The following is a 27,498-nucleotide window of genomic DNA, read 5'->3' on the forward strand; positions in this document are numbered from 1 at the left end:
AACCCTGTCCTTAAACTAGGGCCCTAACCCTTCTCCTTAAGCTAGGGCCTTAACCCTGCTCCTTAAACTAGGGCCCTAACCCTGTCCTTAAACTAGGGCCCTAACCCTGTCCTTAAACTAGGGCCCTAACCCTGCTCCTTAAGCTAGGGCCCTAACCCTGTCCTTAAGCTAGGGCCCTAACCCTGCTCCTTCCCTAACCCTGTCCTTAAACTAGGGCCCTAACCCTGTCCTTAAACTAGGGCCCTAACCCTGTCCTTAAGCTAGGGCCCTAACCCTGCTCCTTAAGCTAGGGCCCTAACCCTGTCCTTAAGCTAGGGCCCTAACCCTGTCCTTAAACTAGGGCCCTAACCATCCTCCTTAAACTAGGGCCCTAACCCTGTCCTTAAACTAGGGCCCTAACCCTGCTCCTTCCCTAACCCTGTCCTTAAACTAGGGCCCTAACCCTGTCCTTAAACTAGGGCCCTAACCCTGTCCTTAAACTAGGGCCCTAACCCTGCTCCTTCCCTAACCCTGTCCTTAAACTAGGGCCCTAACCCTGTCCTTAAACTAGGGCCCTAACCCTGTCCTTAAACTAGGGCCCTAACCCTGTCCTTAAACTAGGGCCCTAACCCTGTCCTTAAGCTAGGGCCCTAACCCTGTCCTTCCCTAACCCTGCTCCTTAAACTAGGGCCCTAACCCTGCTCCTTAAACTAGGGCCCTAACCCTGTCCTTAAACTAGGGCCTTAACCCTGTCCTTAAGCTAGGGCCCTAACCATCCTCCTTAAGCTAGGGCCCTAACCCTGTCCTTAAGCTAGGGCCCTAACCCTGTCCTTAAACTAGGGCCCTAACCCTGCTCCTTAAACTAGGGCCCTAACCCTGCTCCTTAAACTAGGGCCCTAACCCTGTCCTTAAACTAGGGCCCTAACCCTGCTCCTTAAGCTAGGGCCCTAACCCTGTCCTTAAGATAGGGCCCTAACCCTGCTCCTTAAACTAGGGCCCTAACCCTGTCCTTAAACTAGGGCCCTAACCCTGCTCCTTAAGCTAGGGCCCTAACCCTGTCCTTAAGCTAGGGCCCTAAGCCTGTCCTTAAACTAGGGCCCTAACCCTGTCCTTAAACTAGGGCCCTAACCCTGTCCTTAAGCTAGGGCCATGGGCGTAAGGTAGTGGTTAACAGTGCTGTGGTGTCTGGGTGTGGTGAAGCTGCAAAGCAGAGGGTGAATGCTGTAGTTTAGTGATGTGCTGCATGCCATAACCTGTAGTTTAGTGTTGTGCTGTGCTGCATGCCATAACCTGTACCTCATCAGGAGAGGGATACTGAGGATACTGATAGCTATAAGAGGCCTGGAGAGAACAACACAGATTTAGGGGAAATTGAAAAAGAAAGAAAGAGAGAGTTCAGAAGATAAAAGGAAACAGGTTCTCAGAAATTGAAATAACGTTTTAAGGCTTCCTGGTAACATAAAAGGACTCAAATTGATTTGTGTTCACCAAAACATCCTAATAACGTTCCCCTGCAACATAAAGGGCTGGTTTCCTGGACCAAGATGCATCCTGTTCCTAAACTAAACCTAGTCATGCTCAATAGAGAATCTCCATTGAAACTACTTTTTAGTTGTGGAATAGGCTTAATCTGGGTCTAAGAAATTGGCCCATAGCAAGCTACATAGACATAACCATAACACATTTATCTACATTTCCAAAATCAATGACATGGGTCCTCTTAAACCATGTTCCACTCAGTGGTGAAGTTGCTATCTGAATGTGTGCCCCGGTTGGGATCAATTCCATTTCAATTCCTGTCAATTCAGAAAGTAAACAACATTTTAATTCCATTTTTTTTATTTTTTTATTTTTCCTCTTTGAAAAGCATTGAAGAGAATTGGAATTTCAGTGTACCTTCCTGAATTGCCTGGAATTGAAATGGAACTGAGCCCTAACCTTGTCGCCAGCTCTTGATACCTATCCCCGAGGTTCTCCCTCACCAGCAGAGACATGAGGAACTTGTGCAGATAGACGATCTGGATGCAGCCCAGCCTCATGGTAACCTTCCCGTCCACCTTGGAGGTGTCCGAATAGCCCTCTCCCTCCGTAGCGCTGGGGTACAGGGACATCTTAAAGCTGAACACCTCCTCACCCACGATGGAGACCGCCTACAGGACATTGCAGCATGTTGACGATATATCCTCCTTGCAATAAACAGACTACATTACTTTGTTCATTTGTATTTACTAAACTACCACTTTAGCTCACTAACGATGCGTGTAATAACATAACATTCATTGGCCGATGGTGTACTTCTGTCTGTACTAGTCAATAGTAACTAATAAAAGGTCGAGTTAATGGAGACGGGACCAATGCAATAATCATTTTTAAATCAATCAACCTTTTTGTGGATAGTTTTGGGGTCGACGTCCATCACAACTATGTCCCTGAGCCTGGCGAACACGGCTGTCTCTTTGGCCTGGACCAGGACCGACGCATCGATACCTGACGGCACATTAGTCACGTCAAGGACACTCTCGTCAACACAATGAATACACTGTACGTCAATCACATGCAGAGATAACTGAAATACACTTTGAACGCCATTTTCCAAAAGTGGGTTTGTAAGTTTAATCAGCAGCATAACTCCCCCCCCCAAAATAAAAAATAAAAATAAAAATGTGAAGGTAAGTCTCCTTTCAGATGATTGGTCACGTCTTACCTTGTATTCTGATGTCAGCGATGTTCTGCCGGTCATCACAGACCTCCACATGGAATGAACCCAGCATAGCAAACAGTTTGAAGTTGAACACATTGACGTGTTTTGCTCCTTTCGACACTGCAGAGGAGAACAGTTACACCAGTTAATACTAGTCTTTCTAATGGCTGCAGAGGAGAACAGTTACACCAGTTAATACTAGTCTTTCTAATGGCTATATGTTGACCTACATATACTAAACATAGTATAGTATGGTATATTATAGTATAGTATGATATGGTATATTATAGTATAGTATGGTATAGTGTATTATAGTATAGTATAGTATAGTATAGTATAGTATAGTATGGTATAGAATTTTATAGTATAGTATGATATGGTATATTATAGTATAGTATAGCATGGTATAGTATATTATAGTATAGTATATTATAACATGGTATAGTATAGTATGGTATAGTATATTATAGTATGATATGGTATATTATAGTATAGTATAGCATGGTATAGTATATTATAGTATAGTATATTATAACATGGTATAGTATAGTATGGTATAGTATATTATAGTATAGTATGATATGGTATATTATAGTATAGTATGATATGGTATATTATAGTATAGTATAGTATATTATAGTATAGTATATTATAACATGGTATAGTATAGTATGGTATAGTATATTATAGTATAGTATGATATGGTATATTATAGTATAGTATATTATAGTATAGTATATTATAACATGGTATAGTATAGTATGGTATAGTATATTATAGTATAGTATGATATGGTATATTACAGTATGGTATATTATAGTATGGTATAGTATAGTATATTATAGTATAGTATAGTATGGTATATTATAGTATGGTATATTATAGTATAGTATATTATAGTATAGTATGATATGGTATATTATAGTATAGTATGGTATAGTGTATTATAGTATAGTATATTATAGTATAGTATAGTATATTATAGCATGGTATAGTATAGTATGGTATAGTATATTATAGTATAGTATGATATGGTATATTATAGTATAGTATAGCATGGTATAGTATATTATAGTATAGTATATTATAACATGGTATAGTATAGTATGGTATAGTATATTATAGTATAGTATGATATGGTATATTATAGTATATTATGATATGGTATATTATAGTATAGTATAGCATGGTATAGTATATTATAGTATAGTATATTATAACATGGTATAGTATAGTATGGTATAGTATATTATAGTATAGTATGATATGGTATATTATAGTATAGTATGATATGGTATATTATAGTATAGTATATTATAGCATGGTATAGTATAGTATGGTATAGTATATTATAGTATAGTATGATATGGTATATTATAGTATAGTATGATATGGTATATTATAGTATAGTATAGCATGGTATAGTATATTATAGTATAGTATATTATAGCATGGTATAGTATAGTATGGTATAGTATATTATAGTATAGTATGATATGGTATATTATAGTATGGTATATTATAGTATGGTATAGTATAGTATATTATAGTATAGTATAGTATGGTATATTATAGTATAGTATATTATAGTATAGTATGATATGGTATATTATAGTATAGTATGGTATAGTGTATTATAGTATAGTATATTATAGTATAGTATATTATAGCATGGTATAGTATAGTATGGTATAGTATATTATAGTATAGTATGATATGGTATATTATAGTATAGTATAGCATGGTATAGTATATTATAGTATAGTATGATATGGTATATTATAGTATAGTATAGCATGGTATAGTATATTATAGTATAGTATGATATGGTATATTATAGTATAGTATGGTATAGTGTATTATAGTATAGTATATTATAGTACATTTACATTACATTTTAGTCATTTAGCAGACGCTCTTATCCAGAGCGACTTACAGGAGCAATTAGGGTTAAGTGCCTTGCTCAAGGGCACATTAACGTCATTTAGCAGACGCTCTTAGCCAGAGCGACTCACAAATTGGTGCGTTCACCCTATAGCCAGTGGGATAACCACTTTACAATTGGGGGGGGGGGGGGGGGGGGTAGAAGGATTCCTTTATCCTATCCCAGGTATTCCTTAAAGAGGTGGGGTTTCAAATGTCTCCGGAAGGTGGTGAGTGACTCCGCTGTCCTGGCGTCGTGAGGGAGCTTGTTCCACCATTGGGGTGCCAGAGCAGCGAACAGTTTTGACTGGGCTGAGCGGGAACTATGCTTCCGCAGAGGAAGGGGAGCCAGCAGGCCAGAGGTGGATGAGCGCAATGCCCTAGTAATAGTATAGTATATTATAGCATGGTATAGTATAGTATGGTATAGTATATTATAGTATAGTATGATATGGTATATTATAGTATAGTATAGCATGGTATAGTATATTATAGTATAGTATATTATAACATGGTATAGTATAGTATGGTATAGTATATTATAGTATAGTATGATATGGTATATTATAGTATAGTATGATATGGTATATTATAGTATAGTATAGCATGGTATAGTATATTATAGTATAGTATATTATAACATGGTATAGTATAGTATGGTATAGTATATTATAGTATAGTATGATATGGTATATTATAGTATAATATAGCATGGTATAGTATATTATAGTATAGTATATTATAGCATGGTATAGTATAGTATGGTATAGTATATTATAGTATAGTATGATATGGTATATTATAGTATAGTATGATATGGTATATTATAGTATAGTATAGCATGGTATAGTATATTATAGTATAGTATGGTATAGTGTATTATAGTATAGTAATATATAGTATAGTATAGTATAGTATGGTGTAGTGTATTATAGTATAGTAATATATAGTATAGTATAGTATGGTATAGTATAGTATATTATAGTATAGTATATTATAGTATAGTAATATATAGTATATTATAGTATAGTATGGTGTAGTGTATTATAGTATAGTAATATATAGTATAGTATAGTATGGTGTAGTGTATTATAGTATAGTATAGTATAGTGTATTATAGTATAGTATAGTATATTATAGTATAATATAGTATAGTATAGTGTATTATAGTATAGTATAGTATAGTATAGTATAGTATGGTATAGTGTATTATATTATAGTAATATATAGTATATTATAGTATAGTATGGTATAGTGTATTATAGTATAGTAATATATAGCAGAGCATTGCATCATGGTACCTGTCTTCCTCTGTCCTGTCTTCTCCACCTGTCTCTTGGCCTCTCTGTCCTTGGAGGCTGTCAGCCCCTGGGGTACGGCTGTGTTCAGATAGTTGATGGTGGAGAGGAGCGCTTTGGTGTGGAGGAGAAAGTCTAGAGAGGACAACTCCACCTGGAGATATTTATACCATTCACATTAATACTGCACCAATACACGGCGAAAGCATTCAGACCCCTTGACGTTACAGCCTTATTCTAAAATGGATTAGATTTTAAAATTCTACACACAACACCTCATAATGACAAAGCGAAAACCATTTTTATTTTATTTAATTTTTGCTAATTTATAAGAAATTTAAAACAGAAATACCTTATTTACATAAGTATTCAGACCCTTTGCTATGATAATCGAAATTGAGCTTAGGTGCATCCTGTTTCCATTGATCATCCTTGAGATGTTTCTACAACTTGGTTGGAGTCCACCTGTGGTAAATTCAAATGATTGGACATGATTTGGAAAGGCACACACCTGTCTATATAAGGTCCCACAGTTGACAGTGCATGTCAGAGCAAAAACCAAGCCATGAGGTCGATGGAATTGTCCTTAGAGCTCCGAGACAGAATTGTGTCGAGGCACAGATCTGGGAAAGGGTACCAAAAAATGTCTGCAGCTTTGAAGTTCTCCAAGAACAGTGGCCTCCATCATTCTTAAATGGAAGAAGTTCGGAACCACCAAGACTCTTCCTAAAGCTGGCCGCCCGGCCAAACTGAGCAATCGGGGGAGAAGGGCCTTGGTCAGGGAGGTGACAAAGAAACCAATGGTCACAGAGCTCCAGAGTTCCTCTGTTAAGATGGGAGAACCTTCCAGAAGGACAACCATCTCTGCAGCACTCCATAAAATCAGGCCTTTATGGCAGAGTGGCCAGACGGAAGCCACTCTTCAGTAAAAGGCACATGACAGCCCGCTTGGAGTCTGCCAAAAGGCACCTAAAGGACTCCCAGACAATGAGAAACAAGATTCTCTGGTCTGATGAAACCAAGATTGAACTCTTTGGCCTGAATGCCAAGCGTCACGTCTGGAGAAAACCTGGCACCATCCCTACGGTGAAGCATGGTGGTAGCAGCATCATGCTGTGGGGATGTTTTTCAGCAGCAGGGACTGGGAGACTAGTCAGGATCGAGGGAAAGATGAACGGAGCAAAGTACAGAGAGATCCTTGATGAAAACCTGCTCCAGAGCGCTCAGGACCTCAGACTGGGGCGAAAGTTCACCTTCCAACAGGAAAATGATCCTAAGCACACAGCCAAGACAACGCAAGAGTGGCCTTCGGGACATGTCTCTGAATGTCCTTGAGTGGCCCAGCCAGAGCCCGGACTTAAACCTGATCGAACATCTCTGGAGAGACCTGAAAATAGCTGTGTAGCGATGCTCCCCATCCAACCTGACAGAGCTAGAGAGAATCTGCAGAGAAGAACGGGAGAAACTCCCCAAATACAGGTGTGCCAAGTTTGTAGCGTCATACCCAAGAAGACTCTATGCTGTAATCGCTGCCAAAGGTGCTTCAACAAAGTACTGAGTAAAGGATCTGAATACTTATGTAAATGTAATATTTCAGTTTTTAATGTTTAATAAATTAGAAAACAATTCTAAAAACCTGTTTTTGCTTTGTCATTATGGGGTATTGTGTGTAGATTGATGAGGGAGAAAAAAACTATTTAATCAATTTTAGAATAAGACTGTAAAGTAACAAAATGTGGAAAAAGTCAAGGGGTCTGAATACTTTCCAAAGGCACTGTTTTAATAAATAATCAATACTACTATAACTACTGAGTCACATCAATACAGATAACTACTACTAGGATCCTACTAGAACTACTGAGTCACATCAATACAGATAACTACTACTAGGATCCTACTATAACTACTGAGTCACATCAATACAGATAACTACTACTAGGATCCTACTATAACTACTGAGTCACATCAATACAGATAACTACTACTAGGATCCTACTATAACTACTGAGTCACATCAATACAGATAACTACTACTAGGATCCTACTATAACTACTGAGTCACATCAATACAGATAACTACTACTAGGATCCTACTATAACTACTGAGTCACATCAATACAGATAACTACTACTAGGATCCTACTAGAACTACTGAGTCACATCAATACAGATAACTACTACTAGGATCCTACTATAACTACTGAGTCACATCAATACAGATAACTACTACTAGGATCCTACTATAACTACTGAGTCACATCAATACAGTTAACTACTACTAGGATCCTACTATAACTACTGAGTCACATCAATACAGATAACTACTACTAGGATCCTACTATAACTACTGAGTCACATCAATACAGATAACTACTACTAGGATCCTACTATAACTACTGAGTCACATCAATACAGATAACTACTACTAGGATCCTACTAGAACTACTGAGTCACATCAGCACAGATAACTACTACTAGGATCCTACTATAACTACTGAGTCACATCAATACAGATAACTACTACTAGGATCCTACTATAACTACTGAGTCACATCAATACAGTTAACTACTACTAGGATCCTACTATAACTACTGAGTCACATCAATACAGATAACTACTACTAGGATCCTACTAGAACTACTGAGTCACATCAATACAGATAACTACTACTAGGATCCTACTATAACCACTGAGTCACATCAATACAGATAACTACTACTAGGATCCTACTAGAACTACTGAGTCACATCAATACAGATAACTACTACTAGGATCCTACTAGAACTACTGAGTCACATCAATACAGATAACTACTACTAGGATCCTACTAGAACTACTGAGTCACATCAATACAGATAACTACTACTAGGATCCAACTAGAACTACTGAGTCACATCAATACAGATAACTACTACTAGGATCCAACTAGAACTACTGAGTCACATCAATACAGATAACTACTACTAGGATCCTACTAGAACTACTGAGTCACATCAATACAGATAACTACTACTAGGATCCAACTAGAACTACTGAGTCACATCAATACAGATAACTACTACTAGGATCCTACTAGAACTACTGAGTCACATCAATACAGATAATAAATAATACAGATAACTACTACTAGGATCCTACTATAACCACTGAGTCACATCAATACAGATAACTACTACTAGGATCCAACTAGAACTACTGAGTCACATCAATACAGATAACTACTACTAGGATCCTACTAGAACTACTGAGTCACATCAATACAGATAATAAATAATACAGATAACTACTACTAGGATCCTACTATAACCACTGAGTCACATCAATACAGATAACTACTACTAGGATCCTACTATAACCACTGAGTCACATCAATACAGATAACTACTACTAGGATCCTACTAGAACTACTGAGTCACATCAATACAGATAATAAATAATACAGATAACTACTACTAGGATCCTACTATAACCACTGAGTCACATCAATACAGATAACTACTACTAGGATCCTACTATAACCACTGAGTCACATCAATACAGATAACTACTACTAGGATCCTACTATAACCACTGAGTCACATCAATACAGATAACTACTACTAGGATCCTACTAGAACTACTGAGTCACATCAATACAGATAATAAATAATACAGATAACTACTACTAGGATCCTACTATAACCACTGAGTCACATCAATACAGATAACTACTACTAGAATCCTACTATAACTACTGAGTCACATCAATACAGATAACTACTACTAGGATCCTACTATAACCACTGAGTCACATCAATACAGATAACTACTACTAGGATCCTACTATAACTACTGAGTCACATCAATACAGATAACTACTACTAGGATCCTACTAGAACTACTGAGTCACATCAATACAGATAATAAATAATACAGATAACTACTACTAGGATCCTACTATAACCACTGAGTCACATCAATACAGATAACTACTACTAGAATCCTACTATAACTACTGAGTCACATCAATACAGATAACTACTACTAGGATCCTACTATAACCACTGAGTCACATCAATACAGATAACTACTACTAGAATCCTACTAGAACTACTGAGTCACATCAATACAGATAACTACTACTAGGATCCTACTATAACCACTGAGTCACATCAATACAGATAACTACTACTAGGATCCTACTAGAACTACTGAGTCACATCAATACAGATAATAAATAATACAGATAACTACTACTAGAATCCTACTATAACTACTGAGTCACATCAATACAGATAACTACTACTAGGATCCTACTATAACCACTGAGTCACATCAATACAGATAACTACTACTAGAATCCTACTAGAACTACTGAGTCACATCAATACAGATAACTACTACTAGGATCCTACTATAACCACTGAGTCACATCAATACAGATAACTACTACTAGGATCCTACTAGAACTACTGAGTCACATCAATACAGATAATAAATAATACAGATAACCACTACTAGGATCCTACTATAACCACTGAGTCACATCAATACAGATAACTACTACTAGGATCCTACTAGAACTACTGGGGGACCTCCTAGTGTTGACACGGAGCCCCGCAGATCCATCACGACTGGTCTGCCGACGTAATCGTCTGATGTGGTTTCAACAGGCTTCCCGTTGCGAACACCACAAAGATCCATCTGGTAGCCCCGGCCCGCTAGCACGCGCAATCAACAGCCGTGCCTCCTGCTCGCCTGTAGCGTAGCAGCCACTGAACTGCTCCCGGACTCACCTATTGCTGTTCACTGGACCTTATGATCACTCAGCTGCACAGCTGATGCCTGCTGGACTGTTCCTTTACACGGTACCCCATCCTGTTTATCTGTTTAGCCTCAGCCCAAACTTTCGTCACCATTAACAGCTGTTGTCTTAGCTCTCTCGAATAACACCTGTGATTGCTTTATGCCTCTCTCCCATGTCAATACGCCTTGCCTATTGCTGTTTCGGTTAGTTCTTGCTGTACTTTTCCACTGTAGAGCCCCCAGTCCAGCTCAACCTGCCTCAGATAGCTCCTTTGTCCCCCCCCCCACACACACGCGGAGACCGGCTCAATCGGTGCCTCCAGTGATGCTATCTCTTTCATCGTTACCCAATGCTTAGGTTTACCTCCACTGTACTCATATCCTTCCATATCCTTGTCTGTACATAATGCCCTGAATCTATTCTACAACACCCGGAAATCTGTCCCTTTTATTCTCTGTACCCAACGCACTAGAAGACCAGTTCTTAAAGCCTTTAGCCGTATCCTTATTCTATTCCTCCTCTGTTCCTCTGGTGATGTAGAGGTTAAACCAGGCCCTGTAGCCCCCAGTATCATTCCTGCTCCCCAGGCGCTATCATTTGTTAACTTCTGTAACCGCAAAAGCCTTGGTTTCTTGCATGTTAACATCAGAAGCCTCCTCCCTAAGTTTGAGTTATTCACTGCGTTAGCACACTCCACCAACCCTGATGTTCTAGCAGTGTCTGAATCCTGGCTTAGGAAGGCCACCAACAATTCAGAAATTTCCATTCCGAACTACAACATTTTCCGTCTAGATAGAACTGCCAAAAGGGGCGGAGTTGCAATCTACTGTAGAGATAGCCTGCAGAGCTCTATCATACTATCCAGGTCTGTGCCCAAACAGTTTGAGCTCCTACTTCTAAAAATCCACCTTAACAGAAATAAGTCTCTCACTGTTGCCGCTTGCTACAGACCCCCCTCAGCCCCCAGCTGTGCCCTGGACACCATATGTGAATTGATTGCCCCCCATCTATCCTCAGAGTTCATATTGCTTGGTGAACTAAACTGGGATATGCTTAACACCCCAGCCATCCTACAATCTAAACTAGATGCCCTCAATCTCCCACAAATTATCAAGGAACCTACCAGGTACAACCCTAAATCCGTTAACATGGGCACCCTCATAGATATCATCCTGACTAATTTACCCTCTAAATACACCTCCGCTGTCTTCAACCAGGATCTCAGCGATCACTGCCTGCGTCCGTAATGGGTCCGCGGTCAAACGACCACCCCTCATCACTGTCAAACGCTCCATAAAACACTTCAGCGAGCAGGCCTTTCTAATTGACCTGGCCCGAGTATCCTGGATGGATATTGACCTCATTCCGTCAGTAGAGGATGCCTGGTTGTTCTTTAAAAGTGCTTTCCTCTCCATCTTAAATAAGCATGCCCCATTCAAGAAATTCTGAACTAAGAACAGATATAGCCCCTGGTTCACCCCAGACTTGACTGCCCTTGACCAGCACAAAAACATCCTGTGGCGTACTGCATTAGCATCGAACAGCCCACGCGATATGCAACTTTTCAGCGAAGTCAGGAACCAATATACACAATCAGTTAGGAAAGCAAAGGCTAGCTTTTTCAAACAGTAATTTGCATCCTGTAGCACTCCAAAAAGTTTTGGGACACTGTAAAGTCAATGAAGAATAAGAGCACCTCCTCCCAGCTGCCCACTGCACTGAGGCTAGGAAACACCGTCACTACCGATAAATCTACGATAATTGAAAATTTCAACAAGCATTTTGCTATGACTGGCCATGCTTTCCACCTGACTACCCCTACCCCGGCCACCAGCTCTGCACCCTCCGCTGAAACTTGCCCATGCCCCCCCCCCCCCCCCCCGCTTCTCCTTCACCCAAATTCAGATAGCTGATGTTCTGAAAGAGCTGCAAATTCTGGACCCCTACAAATCAGCTGGGCTAGACAATCTGGACCCTTTCTTTCTAAAATTAGCCGCCAAATTTGTCGCAATCCCTATTACCAGCCTGTTCAACCTCTCTTTCGTATCGTCTGAGATCCCCAGAGATTGGAAAGCTACCGCGGTCATCCCCCTCTTCAAAGGGGGTGACACTATAGATCCAAACTGTTACAGACCTATATCCATCCTGCCCTGCCTTTCGAAAGTATTTGAAAGCCAAGTTAACAAACAGATCACCGACCATTTCAAATCCCACCGTACCTTCTCCGCTATGCAATCCGGTTTCCGAGCTGGTCATGGGTGCACTTCAGCCACGCTCAAGGTCCTAAACGATATTATAACCGCAATCAATAATAGACAGTACTGTGCAGCCGTCTTCATCATCGACCTGGCCAAGGCTTTCGACTCCGTCAATCACCGCATACTTATTGGCAGACTAAATAGCCTTGGTTTCTCAAATGACTGCCTTGCCTGGTTCACCAACTACTTCTCAGATAGAGTTCAATGTGTAAAATCAGACAGCCTGTTGTCTGGACCTCTGGCAGTCTCTATGGGGGTGCCACAGGGTTCAATTCTCGGGCCCACTCTATTCTCTGTGTATATCAATGATGTCGCTCTTGCTGCTGGTGACTCTCAGATCCACCTCTACGCGGACGACACCATTTTGTATACATCTGGCCCTTCATTGGACACTGTGTTAACAAACCTCCAAACGAGCTTCAATGCCATACAACACTCCTTCCGTAGCCTCCAACTGCTCTTAAACACTAGTAAAACTAAATGCTCTTCAATCGAACGCTGCTGGCACCCGCCCACCCGACTAGAATCACTACACTCGGCGGGTCTGACCTAAAGTATGTGGACAACTACAAATACCTAGGTGTCTGGTTAGACTGTAAACTCTCCTTCCAGACTCACATTAAGCATCTCCAATCAAAAGTTAGATCTAGAATCGGCTTCCTATTTCGCAACAAAGCCTCCTTCACTCATGCTGCCAAACATGCCCTCGTAAAACTGACTATCCTACCGATCCTTGACTTCGGCGATGTCATTTACAAAATAGCCTCCAACACTCTACTCAGCAAATTGGATGTAGTCTATCACAGTGCCATCCGTTTTGTCATTAAAGCCCCATATACTACCCACCATTGTGACCTGTACGCTCTCGTTGGCTGGCCCTCACTACATATTCGCCGCCAAACCCTCTGACTCCAGGCCATCTATAAATCACTGCTAGGCAAATCCCCGCCTTATATTAGCTCATTGGTCACCTAGCAACACCCACCCGTAGTATGCACTCCAGCATGTATATCTCACCTGGTCATTCCCAAAGCCAACACCTCCTTTGGCCGCCATTCCTTCCAGTTCTCTGCTGCAAATCACTGGAACGAACTGCAAAAATCTCTGAAGCTGGAGACTCTTATCTCCCTCACTAACTTTAAGCATCAGTTGTCAGAGCAGCTTACCAATCACTGCACCTGTACACAGCCCATCTGTAATTAGCCCACCCAACTACCTCATCCCCATATTGTTATTTATTTTGCTCATTTGCACCCCAGTATCTCTATTTGCACATCATCTTCTGCACATCTATCATTCCAGTGTTAATACTAAATTGTAATTATTTTGCACTATGGCCTATTTTATTGCCTTACCTCCATAACTTACTACATTTGCACACACTGTATATATATTTTCTGTTGTATTTTTGACTTTATGTTTTGTTTTACCCCATATGTAACTCTGTGTTGTTGTTTTTATCGCACTGCTTTGCTTTATCTTGGCCAGGTCGCAGTTGTAAATGAGAACTTGTTCTCAACTGGCTTACCTGGTTAAATAAAGGTGAAATAAATAAAATAAATACTACTAGGATCCTACTAGGATCTTACGGCTAATCCCACAATCCTAATACTACAATGACTTTCCCTGCAGCGTTTACTATCATGAGCCTATCATGGGTATGTAATATCATAAATAACATATATATCAATAATCAACAATAATATCATGAGCCTACCCAGCGTTAGTGTCAGTCTAACATGAGCCTATCATGAGTATGTCATATCATGAGCCTATCATGAGTATGTAATATCATGAGCCTATCATGAGTATGTAATATCATGAGCCTATCATGAGTATGTAATATCATGAGCCTATCCAGCGTTAGTGTCAGTCTAACATGAGCCTATCATGAGTATGTAATATCATGAGCCTATCATGAGTATGTAATATCATGAGCCTACCCAGCGTTAGTCATGGGAGCTTTTTATCAATAGAAAAAAGGAAGATAAATTGTTTTAGAAAATGTCTAAAAGAAACAATGATCTATCTATATCTAATAGTATTATTTTGCGCTCTTACTGTAAGTCATTATCGATTGATCATTTTTTCTACACTGTTGATTTTGGGGCTGTAACCCCGTGCAGCATAAGGGAGGAAAGGGTTGTAGTGTGGGTTCTATTGACACATTTACTGGGAGTGCTAAACTGTATACATTAGGACAGCAACACTGTGGCATTTCATACAGCATCCATATCATAATGACGATATCAACATCATAAAATCTATTCAGGGATCACTACACAGTGTGTGTGTGAGAGAGAGAGAGAGAGCGAGAGAGAGAGCGAGAGAGCGAGAGAGCGAGAGAGCGAGAGAGCGAGAGAGCGAGAGAGAGAGAGAGAGAGAGAGAGAGAGAGAGAGAGAGAGAGAGAGAGAGAGAGAGAGAGAGAGAGAGAGAGAGAGAAGAGAGAGAGAGAGAGAGAGAGAGAGAGAGAGAGAGAGAGAGAAAGAGAGACAGAGAAAGAGAGAGAGAGAGAGAGACAGAGACAGAGAGAGAGAGAGAGAGAGAGAGAGAGAGAGAGAGAGAGAGAGAGAGAGAGAGAGAGAGAGAGAGAGAGAGAGAGAGAGAGAGAGAGAGAGAGAGAGAGAGAGAGAGAGAGAGAGAGAGAGAGAGAGAGAGAGAGAGAGAGAGTGTGTGTGTGTGTGTGTGACCAAGGCAGCGGCTGCATGACTAAGGTCTCTGACAAACAAACACCTTTAACCTTTTCTCAGCCATCACACTAAAACTGTGTGGAAAAATAGGACTGGAAAGTGATTAACCTATGCCTTTACGATTAACATTGATTTCTGTCTTTCTCACGTTGGTTCTGAAATAGCTGAGTGAAAAGCCAAACACGTGTGCCAACACAAGACTACTATTGATTCAAAAAACCTGTATTTTTTAAGGCAGAACCTAACCAACTTCAACCCAACTGTGTAACTGTTTCCCCCTGCAGCAATCTGACACGTCATAGGCTAAGGACTGGACCCTAGGATGACTGACTACAACTGACTACAACTGAGGACTGGACCCTAGGATGACTGACTACAACTGACTACAACTGAGGACTGGACCCTAGGATGACTGACTACAACTGACTACAACTGAGGACTGGACCCTAGGATGACTGACTACAACTGACTACAACTGAGGACTGGACCCTAGGATGACTGACTACAACTGACTACAACTGAGGACTGGACCCTAGGATGACTGACTAGAACTGACTACAACTGAGGACTGGACCCTAGGATGACTGACTACAACTGACTACAACTGAGGACTGGACCCTAGGATGACTGACTACAACTGACTACAACTGAGGACTGGACCCTAGGATGACTGACTACAACTGACTACAACTGAGGACTGGACCCTAAGATGACTGACTAGAACTGACTACAACTGAGGACTGGACCCTAGGATGACTGACTAGAACGGACTACAACTGATTCTCTATCCATTTCACTGAGATGTGAAGTGTTTTCTGACACAGACAGACATGCAGTATCTTGCTGAGGTCATACTGTCTGATTTCTATTTAATGAACAGCAGCTTTTAAAATATGGATCAGACCTGTCCCAAGTCTTAGGGATTATACACTAGTCTGTCTTGGGCGGTTGCGGGGGTGGGGGGGGGGGGTGTAATGCTGAACAAACTTTAAAAACATGGCAACACAACGTATATTCCAGGCATATCTAGGCTCTAGATGAAGCATTATTCAGTTACAGCAAATTCAGTTATAATAATATAATAATAATAATATGCCATTTAGCAGACGCTTTTATCCAAAGCGACTTACAGTCATCCGTGCATACATTTTTACATATGGGTGGTCCCGGGGATCGAACCCACTACCCTGGCGTTACAAGCGCCATGCTCTACCAATTGAGCTACAGAGGACCACATTGAGCTACATCGTGTGCAGTCCCCTCCCCCCCCCCCCCCCCCCCCAAAAAAAAGGTAAATATTGCCAGGTTTGATCATTCTAATCTTCTCAAACAACCATCTGTACATCTATAGCTGGGTAACCTACGACTGGCAGCACACTGGAAAGATTCCTGCTCTTAGAAAGCATCTTAAAGACTCGTAGAGGAAGTGGTTAGCATAGAACTGGCTCCATGTAAAATACTGTGAAGCAAACAAACGTGGCGACGAGATGTGTTGGGAAACCCTTTACAATACTTAAAATCGGCTGTTACCTTGGTTACTCAGAGGGGAAAAACACTACCAATTCATATCACCTACCTTCAGGTTTTGCTCGGTGTTGTTAAACATGGTTTGGAAGTTTGGCCCGTTGATATCAGCCTGTAGGTGGAGACAGCATGACGTTAAAACGCTAATACTGACTGCTCTGGAAAACAACTGCTTAGGTCATATACGATTTCCATAGAATGATAGACCTACCATACAATATATTGAGATTTTATTTATAAAATAAGATATCATGCTTGTGAATTTGGCTAAAAAATTTAAGTCGCACACCCGAATAGAAATAGTGAGTGAGTGAGTGACAGAGACAGAGGCAGAGAGAGGCAGAGAGAGAGAGAGAGAGAGAGAGAGACAGAGGAGAGAGAGAGAGGAGAGAGAGGAGAGAGAGAGAGAGGAGAGAGAAGAGAGAGAGACAGAGAGACAGAGAGAGACAGAGACAGAGACAGAGAGACAGAGAGAGAGAGAGAGAGAGAGAGAGAGAGAGAGAGAGAGAGAGAGAGAGAGAGAGAGAGAGAGAGAGAGACAGAGAAGAGATCGATTTGAGACCAAGAGGAGGAGTGATTGACAAAGGGCCCAGTGAGTAAAACTTCACTTACTTTGGTGTACTCCACCTTGAGCAGGTCTGAGCCGTGCTCGTCTGAGGAGCTGACCAGGTGCAGAGGCTGGTTATTGGAGTCTGGAAATAACACAATTCATTACGTTAGCGAAGATGCTGTTGCTCTTCAACTGGAATGTGATGGTGACTAGAGAGCAGGGGATGGACAGCTTCAGTCCTCGGGGGGGCCCGATTGGTTTAACACTTTTACCCGAGCCACAGCTAACACACCCGACTCTAATCATCAACTAATAATGGACTGGAGTTGCTCATCCCTGTTATAGAGGGATAGAATCAGCTTGACGTTGGAATTTATATAGATAATAGGCATTTCCTGGTCATAGACACCCACGGCCCAGTCTATATCCTACACGGGGTGCTACTACTATAGACACCCACGGCCCAGTCTATATCCTACACGGGGTGCTACTACTATAGACACCCACGGCCCAGTCTATATCCTACACGGGGTGCTACTACTATAGACACCCACGGCCCAGTCTATATCCTACACGGGGTGCTACTACTATAGACACCCACGGCCCAGTCTATATCCTACACGGGGTGCTACTACTATAGACACCCACGGCCCAGTCTATATCCTACACGGGGTGCTACTACTATAGACACCCACGGCCCAGTCTATATCCTACACGGGGTGCTACTACTATAGACACCCACGGCCCAGTCTATATCCTACACGGGGTGCTACTACTATGGATGTAGTGAAGTGGATGACTTCATCCCAGATGCAGTATCTACTGTAGGACCTACCGTTCCTCTGATCTCACAGTAGTCCAGGCCTACTTTATGGAGGCGAGGGTGAGGTCATAGGTTAGGGGTTAGTTAGTTAGGGGTTACTAGTACCTCTGATCTCACAGTAGTCCAGGCCTACTTTATGGAGGCGAGGGTGAGGTCATAGGTTAGGGGTTAGTTAGTTAGGGTTACTAGTACCTCTGATCTCACAGTAGTCCAGGCCTACTTTATGGAGGCGAGGGTGAGGTCATAGGTTAGGGGTTAGGGTTACTAGTACCTCTGATCTCACAGTGGTCCAGGCCTACTTTATGGAGGCGAGGGTGAGGTCATAGGTTAGGGGTTAGTTAGTTAGGGTTACTAGTACCTCTGATCTCACAGTAGTCCAGGCCTACTTTATGGAGGCGAGGGTGAGGTCATAGGTTAGGGGTTAGGGTTACTAGTACCTCTGATCTCACAGTAGTCCAGGCCTACTTTATGGAGGCGAGGGTGAGGTCATAGGTTAGGGGTTAGGGTTACTAGTACCTCTGATCTCACAGTAGTCCAGGCCTACTTTATGGAGGTAGGATGTGATGGTGAGGTCATAGGTTAGGGGTTAGGGTTAGTTAGTTAGGGTTACTAGTACCTCTGATCTCACAGTAGTCCAGGCCTACTTTATGGAGGCGAGGGTGAGGTCATAGGTTAGGGGTTAGGGTTACTAGTACCTCTGATCTCACAGTAGTCCAGGCCTACTTTATGGAGGTGAGGGTGAGGTCATAGGTTAGGGGTTAGGGTTACTAGTACCTCTGATCTCACAGTAGTCCAGGCCTACTTTATGGAGGTAGGATGTGATGGTGAGGTCATAGGTTAGGGGTTAGGGTTAGTTAGTTAGGGTTACTAGTACCTCTGATCTCACAGTAGTCCAGGCCTACTTTATGGAGGCGAGGGTGAGGTCATAGGTTAGGGGTTAGGGTTACTAGTACCTCTGATCTCACAGTAGTCCAGGCCTACTCTACGGAGGTAGGATGTGATGGTGAGGTCATAGGTTCTCATCTTGCCCTCTGCTCCCAGCTGAGACACACTAAGGACCAACAGCGTGTTCTCCTGGTCAGCCTGACGCGTCAACTCCAACAGCACCTGGAGAACATCGCCAAACACACCTCAATAACATCATAACGCTTTAGACAGCAACGCTGTGGTCCTGTGTAGCTCAGTTGGTAGAGCGTAGAGCTTGCAACACCAGAGTTGCGGGTTCGATTCCCACTGGGGTCACCGATAGAAAAATGTATTGCTTTTATTATTGGATTTTTCGTAGATAATAGAAAAAAAATACACAAAAAAAACAAACTCTGTACCGCTTTGACTTCAAACTTGAACTGCACGTCAGTCAGCTCCTCTGTGGCAGAGGGTTGGTGTTCCTCATCCACAGACATATAATATGACTCACCATCTGAGCCTAGGGAGGGAGACATACAGATTACACACAGATTACATATAGATTACATACAGATTACATACAGATTACATATAGATTACATATAGATTACATACAGATTACATATAGATTACATATATATATTACATACAGCTTGCATAGTGTAAAGAGATCTACTGTATACTGAGTGGACAAAACATTAGGAACACCTTCCTAATATTGAGTTGCAACCCCCGTTTTGCCCTCACAACAGCCTCAATTCGTTGAGGCATGGACCCTACAAGGTGTCGAAAGCGTTCCACAGGGATGCTTGGCCCATGTTGACTCCAATGCTTCCCACAGTTGTGTCAAGTTGGCTGGATGTCCTTTGGGTGGTGGACCATTGTTGATACACACGGGAAACTGTTCAGCGTGAAAAACCCAGCAGCGTTGCAGTTCTTGACACTCAAACCGGTGCGCCTGGCACCTACTACCATACCCCGTTCAAAAGGCACTTAAATATTTTGTCTTGCCCATTCACCCTCTGAATGGCACACATACACAATCCATGTCTCAATTGTCTGAAGTCTTAAATCCTTCTTTAACCTGTCTCCTCCCCTTCATCTATACTGATTGAAGTGGATTTAACAGGTGACATCAATAAGGGATCATATCTTTCACCTTGACTCGACTGGTCAGTGTACATCATCCACAGATGTCTGACAATAAATGTCATAACAACATATCCATAGTGAAAGAAATGTTTCCACTCATTCATGATTCATGCCATGCAATAACAGATAGTCCTTCTATCTCCTGGTCTTGGTTCTTCAATAACAGATAGTCCTTCTATCTCCTGGTCTTGGTTCTTCAATAACAGATAGTCCTGCTATCTCCTGGTCTTGGTTCTTCAATAACAGATAGTCCTTCTATCTCCTGGACTTGGTTCTTCAATAACAGATAGTCCTTCTATCTCCTGGACTTGGTTCTTCAATAACAGATCGTCCTGCTATCTCCTGGTCTTGGTTCTTCAATAACAGATAGTCCTTCTATCTCCTGGTCTTGGTTCTTCAATAACAGATCGTCCTGCTATCTCCTGGTCTTGGTTCTTCAATAACAGATAGTCCTTCTATCTCCTGGTCTTGGTTCTTCAATAACAGATCGTCCTGCTATCTCCTGGTCTTGGTTCTTCAATAACAGATAGTCCTTCTATCTCCTGGACTTGGTTCTTCAATAACAGATAGTCCTTCTATCTCCTGGTCTTGGTTCTTCAATAACAGATCGTCCTGCTATCTCCTGGTCTTGGTTCTTCAATAACAGATAGTCCTTCTATCTCCTGGACTTGGTTCTTCAATAACAGATAGTCCTGCTATCTCCTGGTCTTGGTTCTTCAATAACAGATGGTTCTTCTATCTCCTGGTCTTGGTTCTTCAATAACAGATAGTCCTGCTATCTCCTGGTCTTGGTTCTTCAATAACAGATGGTTCTTCTATCTCCTGGTCTTGGTTCTTCAGTAATGGTTGCAATGGAACTGCCCTGTCTGGCTGATCTAGTTCTGATAAACGAGGTTGAGCCGCTGACTAAAACACAGTCTTCTCTCACCTGAGGGGGGAGCTGTTGTATTCTGGCTTGCACTCAAGATAGACTCACCTTCCCCAATAGACAACTCTGTACCAGTGCATCCGTTACAGACAAAGACCAGTGGATAGAAGGAGCATCCCATCTAGGATCAGATTACCTGACGCCCAGTCACAGTCATAACCATTAGGGTGGTCAGATAACAGCTGACCCTGAATCAGTTAATGCAGATACAGTAGTGAAGAACCAGCCCCCACCTGTCTCTAATCCATCTAGCAGCACTGGGGTTTTTAAACCCAGGACTTTGGGCCTGGCCTCAGACAAACACAGCATCTAGTGGAAACAAGACGGAAAACGAAGAGAAAGCTGTTGATTGCCAAACATATTTCTATTGTTTTTAAAAGACATGATGTACCAATGTAATGGATGTGTTTAGGCTACTCTACTGGTGAACTGGGTCAGACCAACTGTACCTTCTGGGTGGGGGTGGAAGGGGTGGAACCACTCTGGGGCAGGGGGATGCTGTAGACCAGGTCCAACACTCCCTGGATCTTCTGGTCTGAGATCTTCACATGGAGGAGAGGCAGTTCTCCAGACACCTTGAATCTGGAACACAGTAGATACCATACCAGAGCTTTACTAATCTGGAACACATTAGATACCATACCAGAGCTTTACTAATCTGGAACACAGTAGATACCATACCAGAGCTTTACTAATCTGGAACACAGTAGATACCATACCAGAGCTTTACTAATCTGGAACACAGTAGATACCATACCAGAGCTTTACTAATCTGGAACACATTAGATACCATACCAGAGCTTTACTAATCTGGAACACATTAGATACCATACCAGAGCTTTACTAATCTGGAACACAGTAGATACCATACCAGAGCTTTACTAATCTGGAACACAGTATATACCATACCAGAGCTTTACTAATCTGGAACACAGTAGATACCATACCAGAGCTTTACTAATCTGGAACACATTAGATACCATACCAGAGCTTTACTAATCTGGAACACAGTAGATACCATACCAGAGCTTTACTAATCTGGAACACAGTAGATACCATACCAGAGCTTTACTAATCTGGAACACAGTAGATACCATACCAGAGCTTTACTAATCTGGAACACAGTAGATACCATACCAGAGCTTTACTAATCTGGAACACAGTAGATACCATACCAGAGCTTTACTAATCTGGAACACAGTAGATACCATACCAGAGCTTTACTAATCTGGAACACATTAGATACCATACCAGAGCTTTACTAATCTGGAACACAGTAGATACCATACCAGAGCTTTACTAATCTGGAACACAGTAGATACCATACCAGAGCTTTACTAATCTGGAACACAGTAGATACCATACCAGAGCTTTACTAATCTGGAACACAGTAGATACCATACCAGAGCCTTACTAATCTGGAACACAGTAGATCCCATACCAGAGCTTTACTAATCTGGAACACAGTAGATACCATACCAGAGCTTTACTAATCTGGAACACAGTAGATACCATACCAGAGCTTTACTAATCTGGAACACAGTAGATACCATACCAGAGCTTTACTAATCTGGAACACAGTAGATACCATACCAGAGCTTTACTAATCTGGAACACAGTAGATACCATACCAGAGCTTTACTAATCTGGAACACATTAGATACCATACCAGAGCTTTACTAATCTGGAACACATTAGATACCATACCAGAGCTTTACTAATCTGGAACACAGTAGATACCATACCAGAGCTTTACTAATCTGGAACACAGTAGATACCATACCAGAGCTTTACTAATCTGGAACACAGTAGATACCATACCAGAGCCTTACTAATCTGGAACACAGTAGATACCATACCCTCTGGTTTAGCGAACACTGTGTCTGCACCACAGAATTTAGTCAGTACTAGTGATGAGGGGGGAAATCGATACAGTTACATATCACAATATTATTTTGGACAATATTAGATTGATACTTTGACTCTAAGTATATTTTTTGTTGTTGCTAAATAGCCTTAGTCGGCTGTACCTGCTTCAAAACTCTGCTATTTTTTCATCCTATATCTTGTTCTCCATCTTCTTTTTAAATAGTGAGCCAATGTGTTTTCAGCACTTTTATTTCCATGACTGATCAAAACTCATTTTCTAATGATCTCTGTCGTCTCTCTGCAGCAGACATACACTGCGGTCCAAAATGATTGACACCCTTGATAAAGACGGGCAATAATGACTGTATAAAATAGTAAATAATGAGCTATATTGTAAGCTAAAACTATTGGGAAATTATATGTTATACTTACACAATTGCTCATAGAAAGAGATTTTGTTTAAAAAGTAATATATTTTTTTTTTCTCAAAAAAAGGTAGGGGTCAAAATTATTGACACCCCTAAAAATTCTAATACATAAAGTAGTAAAAAGTTTAGTATTTGGTCCCATATTCCTAGATGACTACATCACACTTGTGAGCAATGTTTGGAACATGAAATCACAACTTATAGAAAACGTGAGAATCGTGAGACTAGGTATCACGATAACATCGTATCGTGAGGTCCCTGGCAATTCCCAGCCCAGTCAGCACAGTACACTACTGATTCTGATGAAGGCCATCGATGGCCGAAACACTTTTAATTGTAAGCGAGAGACATCTGGCATCATTCCACAGTCCCTCAGCTCCCTTAGCCTGGATAACAGTCTGGTGTTACCTGGCCATTCTGGCATCATTCCACAGTCCCTCAGCTCCCTTAGCCTGGATAACAGTCTGGTGTTACCTGGCCATTCTGGCATCATTCCACAGTCCCTCAGCTACCTTAGCCTGGATAACAGTCTGGTGTTACCTGGCCATTCTGGCATCATTCCACAGTCCCTCAGCTCCCTTAGCCTGGATAACATTCTGGTGTTACCTGGCCATTCTGGCATCATTCCACAGTCCCTCAGCTCCCTTAGCCTGGATAACATTCTGGTGTTACCTGGCCATTCTGGCATCATTCCACAGTCCCTCAGCTCCCTTAGCCTGGATAACAGTCTGGTGTTACCTGGCCATTCTGGCATCATTCCACAGTCCCTCAGCTCCCTTAGCCTGGATAACATTCTGGTGTTACCTGGCCATTCTGGCATCATTCCACAGTCCCTCAGCTCCCTTAGCCTGGATAACAGTCTGGTGTTACCTGGCCATTCTGGCATCATTCCACAGTCCCTCAGCTACCTTAGCCTGGATAACAGTCTGGTGTTACCTGGCCATTCTGGCATCATTCCACAGTCCCTCAGCTCCCTTAGCCTGGATAACATTCTGGTGTTACCTGGCCATTCTGGCATCATTCCACAGTCCCTCAGCTCCCTTAGCCTGGATAACATTCTGGTGTTACCTGGCCATTCTGGCATCATTCCACAGTCCCTCAGCTACCTTAGCCTGGATAACATTCTGGTGTTACCTGGCCATTCTGGCATCATTCCACAGTCCCTCAGCTCCCTTAGCCTGGATAACATTCTGGTGTTACCTGGCCATTCTGGCATCATTCCACAGTCCCCCAGCTCCCTTAGCCTGGATAACAGTCTGGTGTTACCTGGCCATTCTGGCATCATTCCACAGTCCCTCAGCTCCCTTAGCCTGGATAACAGTCTGGTGTTACCTGGCCATTCTGGCATCATTCCACAGTCCCTCAGCTACCTTAGCCTGGATAACAGTCTGGTGTTACCTGGCCATTCTGGCATCATTCCACAGTCCCTCAGCTACCTTAGCCTGGATAACAGTCTGGTGTTACCTGGCCATTCTGGTGTCCTTCTCCACCATGCATTTGGCCAGCTGGAGGTTGACATCCATGGGCTGCAGGATGTGTTGTATAGAGGAACCATGTTGACGGGCTGCCTTCCACTCCTCACCTGTAGGGGCAGACAGAAACAGTGAAGGACAGAGCTCAGTGGACAGAGACAGAAACAGTGAGGGACAGAGCTCAGTGGACAGAGACAGAAACAGTGAGGGACAGAGACAGAAACAGTGAGGGACAGAGCTCAGTGGACAGAGACAGAAACAGTGAGGGACAGAGACAGAAACAGTGAGGGACAGAGACAGAAACAGTGAGGGACAGAGCTCAGTGGACAGAGACAGAAACAGTGAGGGACAGAGCTCAGAGGACAGAAACAGAAACAGTGAGGGACAGAGACAGAAACAGTGAGGGACAGAGCTCAGTGGACAGAGACAGAAACAGTGAGGGACAGAGCTCAGTGGACAGAGACAGAAACAGTGAGGGACAAGGGTCAGTGGACAGAGACAGAAACAGTGAGGGACAGAGCTCAGTGGACAGAGACAAAAACAGTGAGGGACAGAGCTCAGTGGACAGAGACAAAAACAGTGAGGGACAGAGATCAGTGGACAGAGACAGAAACAGTGAGGGACAGAGACAGAAACAGTGAGTGACAGAGCTCAGAGGACAGAAACAGAAACAGTGAGGGAGAGAGACAGAAACAGTGAGAGACAAAAGGCTGGAAATACAGTGCATTCGGAAGGTATTCAGACACCTTTACTTTTCCACATTTTGTTACATTACAGCCTTATTCTAAAATTTATTAAATTGTTTTCTCATCAATCTACACACAATACCCCATAATAACAAAGCAAAAACAGGTTTTTAGAATATTTTTCAAATGTATTAAAAATAGAAAAACAGAAATACCTTATTTACATAAGTATTCAGACCCTTTGCTATGAGGCTCGAAATTGAGCTCAGGTGCATCCTGTTTCCATTGATCATCCTTGAGATGTTTCTACAACTTGGTTGGAGTCCACCTGTGGTAAATTCAATTGATTGGACATGATTTGGAAAGGCACACACCTGTCTATATAAGGTCCCACAGTTGACAGTGCATGTCAGAGCAAAAACCAAGCCATGAGGTCGAAGGAATTGTCCGTAGAGCTCCGAGAGAGGATTGTGTCGAGGCACAGATCTGGGGAAGGGTACCAAAAAATGTCTTCAGCATTGAAGGTCCCCAAGAACACAGTGGCCTCCATCATTCTTAAATTGAAGAAGTTTGGAACCACCAAGACTCTTCCTAGAGCTGGCCGCCCGGCCAAACTGAGCAATCGGGGGAGAAGGGCCTTGGTCAGGGAGGTGACCAAGAACCCGATGGTCACTCTGACAGAGCTCCAGAGTTCCTCTTTGGAGATGGGAGAAACTTCCAGAAGGACAACCATCTCTGCAGCACTCCATAAATCAGGCCTTTATGGTAGAGTGGCCAGACAGAAGCCACTCCTCAGTAAAAGGCACATGACAGCCCGCTTGGAGTTTGTCAAAAGGCACCTAAAGGACTCTCAGACCATGAGAAACAAGATTCTCTGGTCTGATGAAACCAAGATTGAACTCTTTGGCCTGAATGCCAAGCGTCACGTCTGGAGGAAACCTGGCACCATCCCTATGGTGAAGCATGGTGGTGGCAGCATCATGCTGTGGGGATGTTTTTCAGCAGCAGGGACTGGGAGACTAGTCAGGATCGAGGGAAAGATGAACGGAGCAAAGTACAGAGAGATCCTTGATGAAAACCTGCTCCAGAGCGCATAGGACCTCAGACTGGGGCGAAAGTTCACCTTCCAACAGAACAACAATCCTAAGCACACAGCCAAGACAACGCAGGAGTGGCTTCGGGACAAGTCTCTGAATGTCCTTGAGTGGCCAGGCCAGAGCCCGGACTTGAACCCGATCAAACATCTCTGTAGAGACCTGAAAATAGCTGTGCAGCGACGCTCCCCATCCAACCTGAAAGAGCCTGAGAGGATCTGCAGAGAAGAATGGGAGAAACTCCCCAAATACAGGTGTGCCAAGCTTGTAGCGTCATACCCAAGAAGACTCGAGGCTGTAATCTCTGCCAAAGGTGCTTCATCAAAGTACTGAGTAAAGGGTCTGAATACTTATGTAAATGTCATATTTCAGGTATTTTTTTTAAATACATTTGCAAACATAAAAAAAAAAAAATGTTTCTACTTTGGC

General features: G+C 42.2%; 1 protein-coding gene across 1 annotated transcript in view; it reads right to left on the reverse strand.

Moving 5' to 3' along the window:
• LOC311118814 (intermembrane lipid transfer protein VPS13C-like) overlaps positions 1-27,498 on the reverse strand; it is a gene marked incomplete at its 3' end in the record, with an annotated part of 129,692 nt that overhangs the window by 38,346 nt on the left and 63,848 nt on the right. The window contains 11 exon segments of the mRNA XM_084193597.1: positions 1,962-2,129; positions 2,363-2,466; positions 2,684-2,800; positions 5,905-6,055; positions 17,214-17,273; positions 17,774-17,853; positions 19,488-19,641; positions 19,860-19,960; positions 21,754-21,829; positions 21,970-22,102; positions 25,282-25,399. Coding sequence (XP_084049723.1) covers positions 1,962-2,129; positions 2,363-2,466; positions 2,684-2,800; positions 5,905-6,055; positions 17,214-17,273; positions 17,774-17,853; positions 19,488-19,641; positions 19,860-19,960; positions 21,754-21,829; positions 21,970-22,102; positions 25,282-25,399 — 1,262 coding nt within the window.

Source organism: Coregonus lavaretus (genome assembly GCF_964263955.1).
Source record: "Coregonus lavaretus genome assembly, contig: HAP1_SCAFFOLD_685, whole genome shotgun sequence".
Lineage (NCBI taxonomy): Eukaryota > Metazoa > Chordata > Actinopteri > Salmoniformes > Salmonidae > Coregonus > Coregonus lavaretus.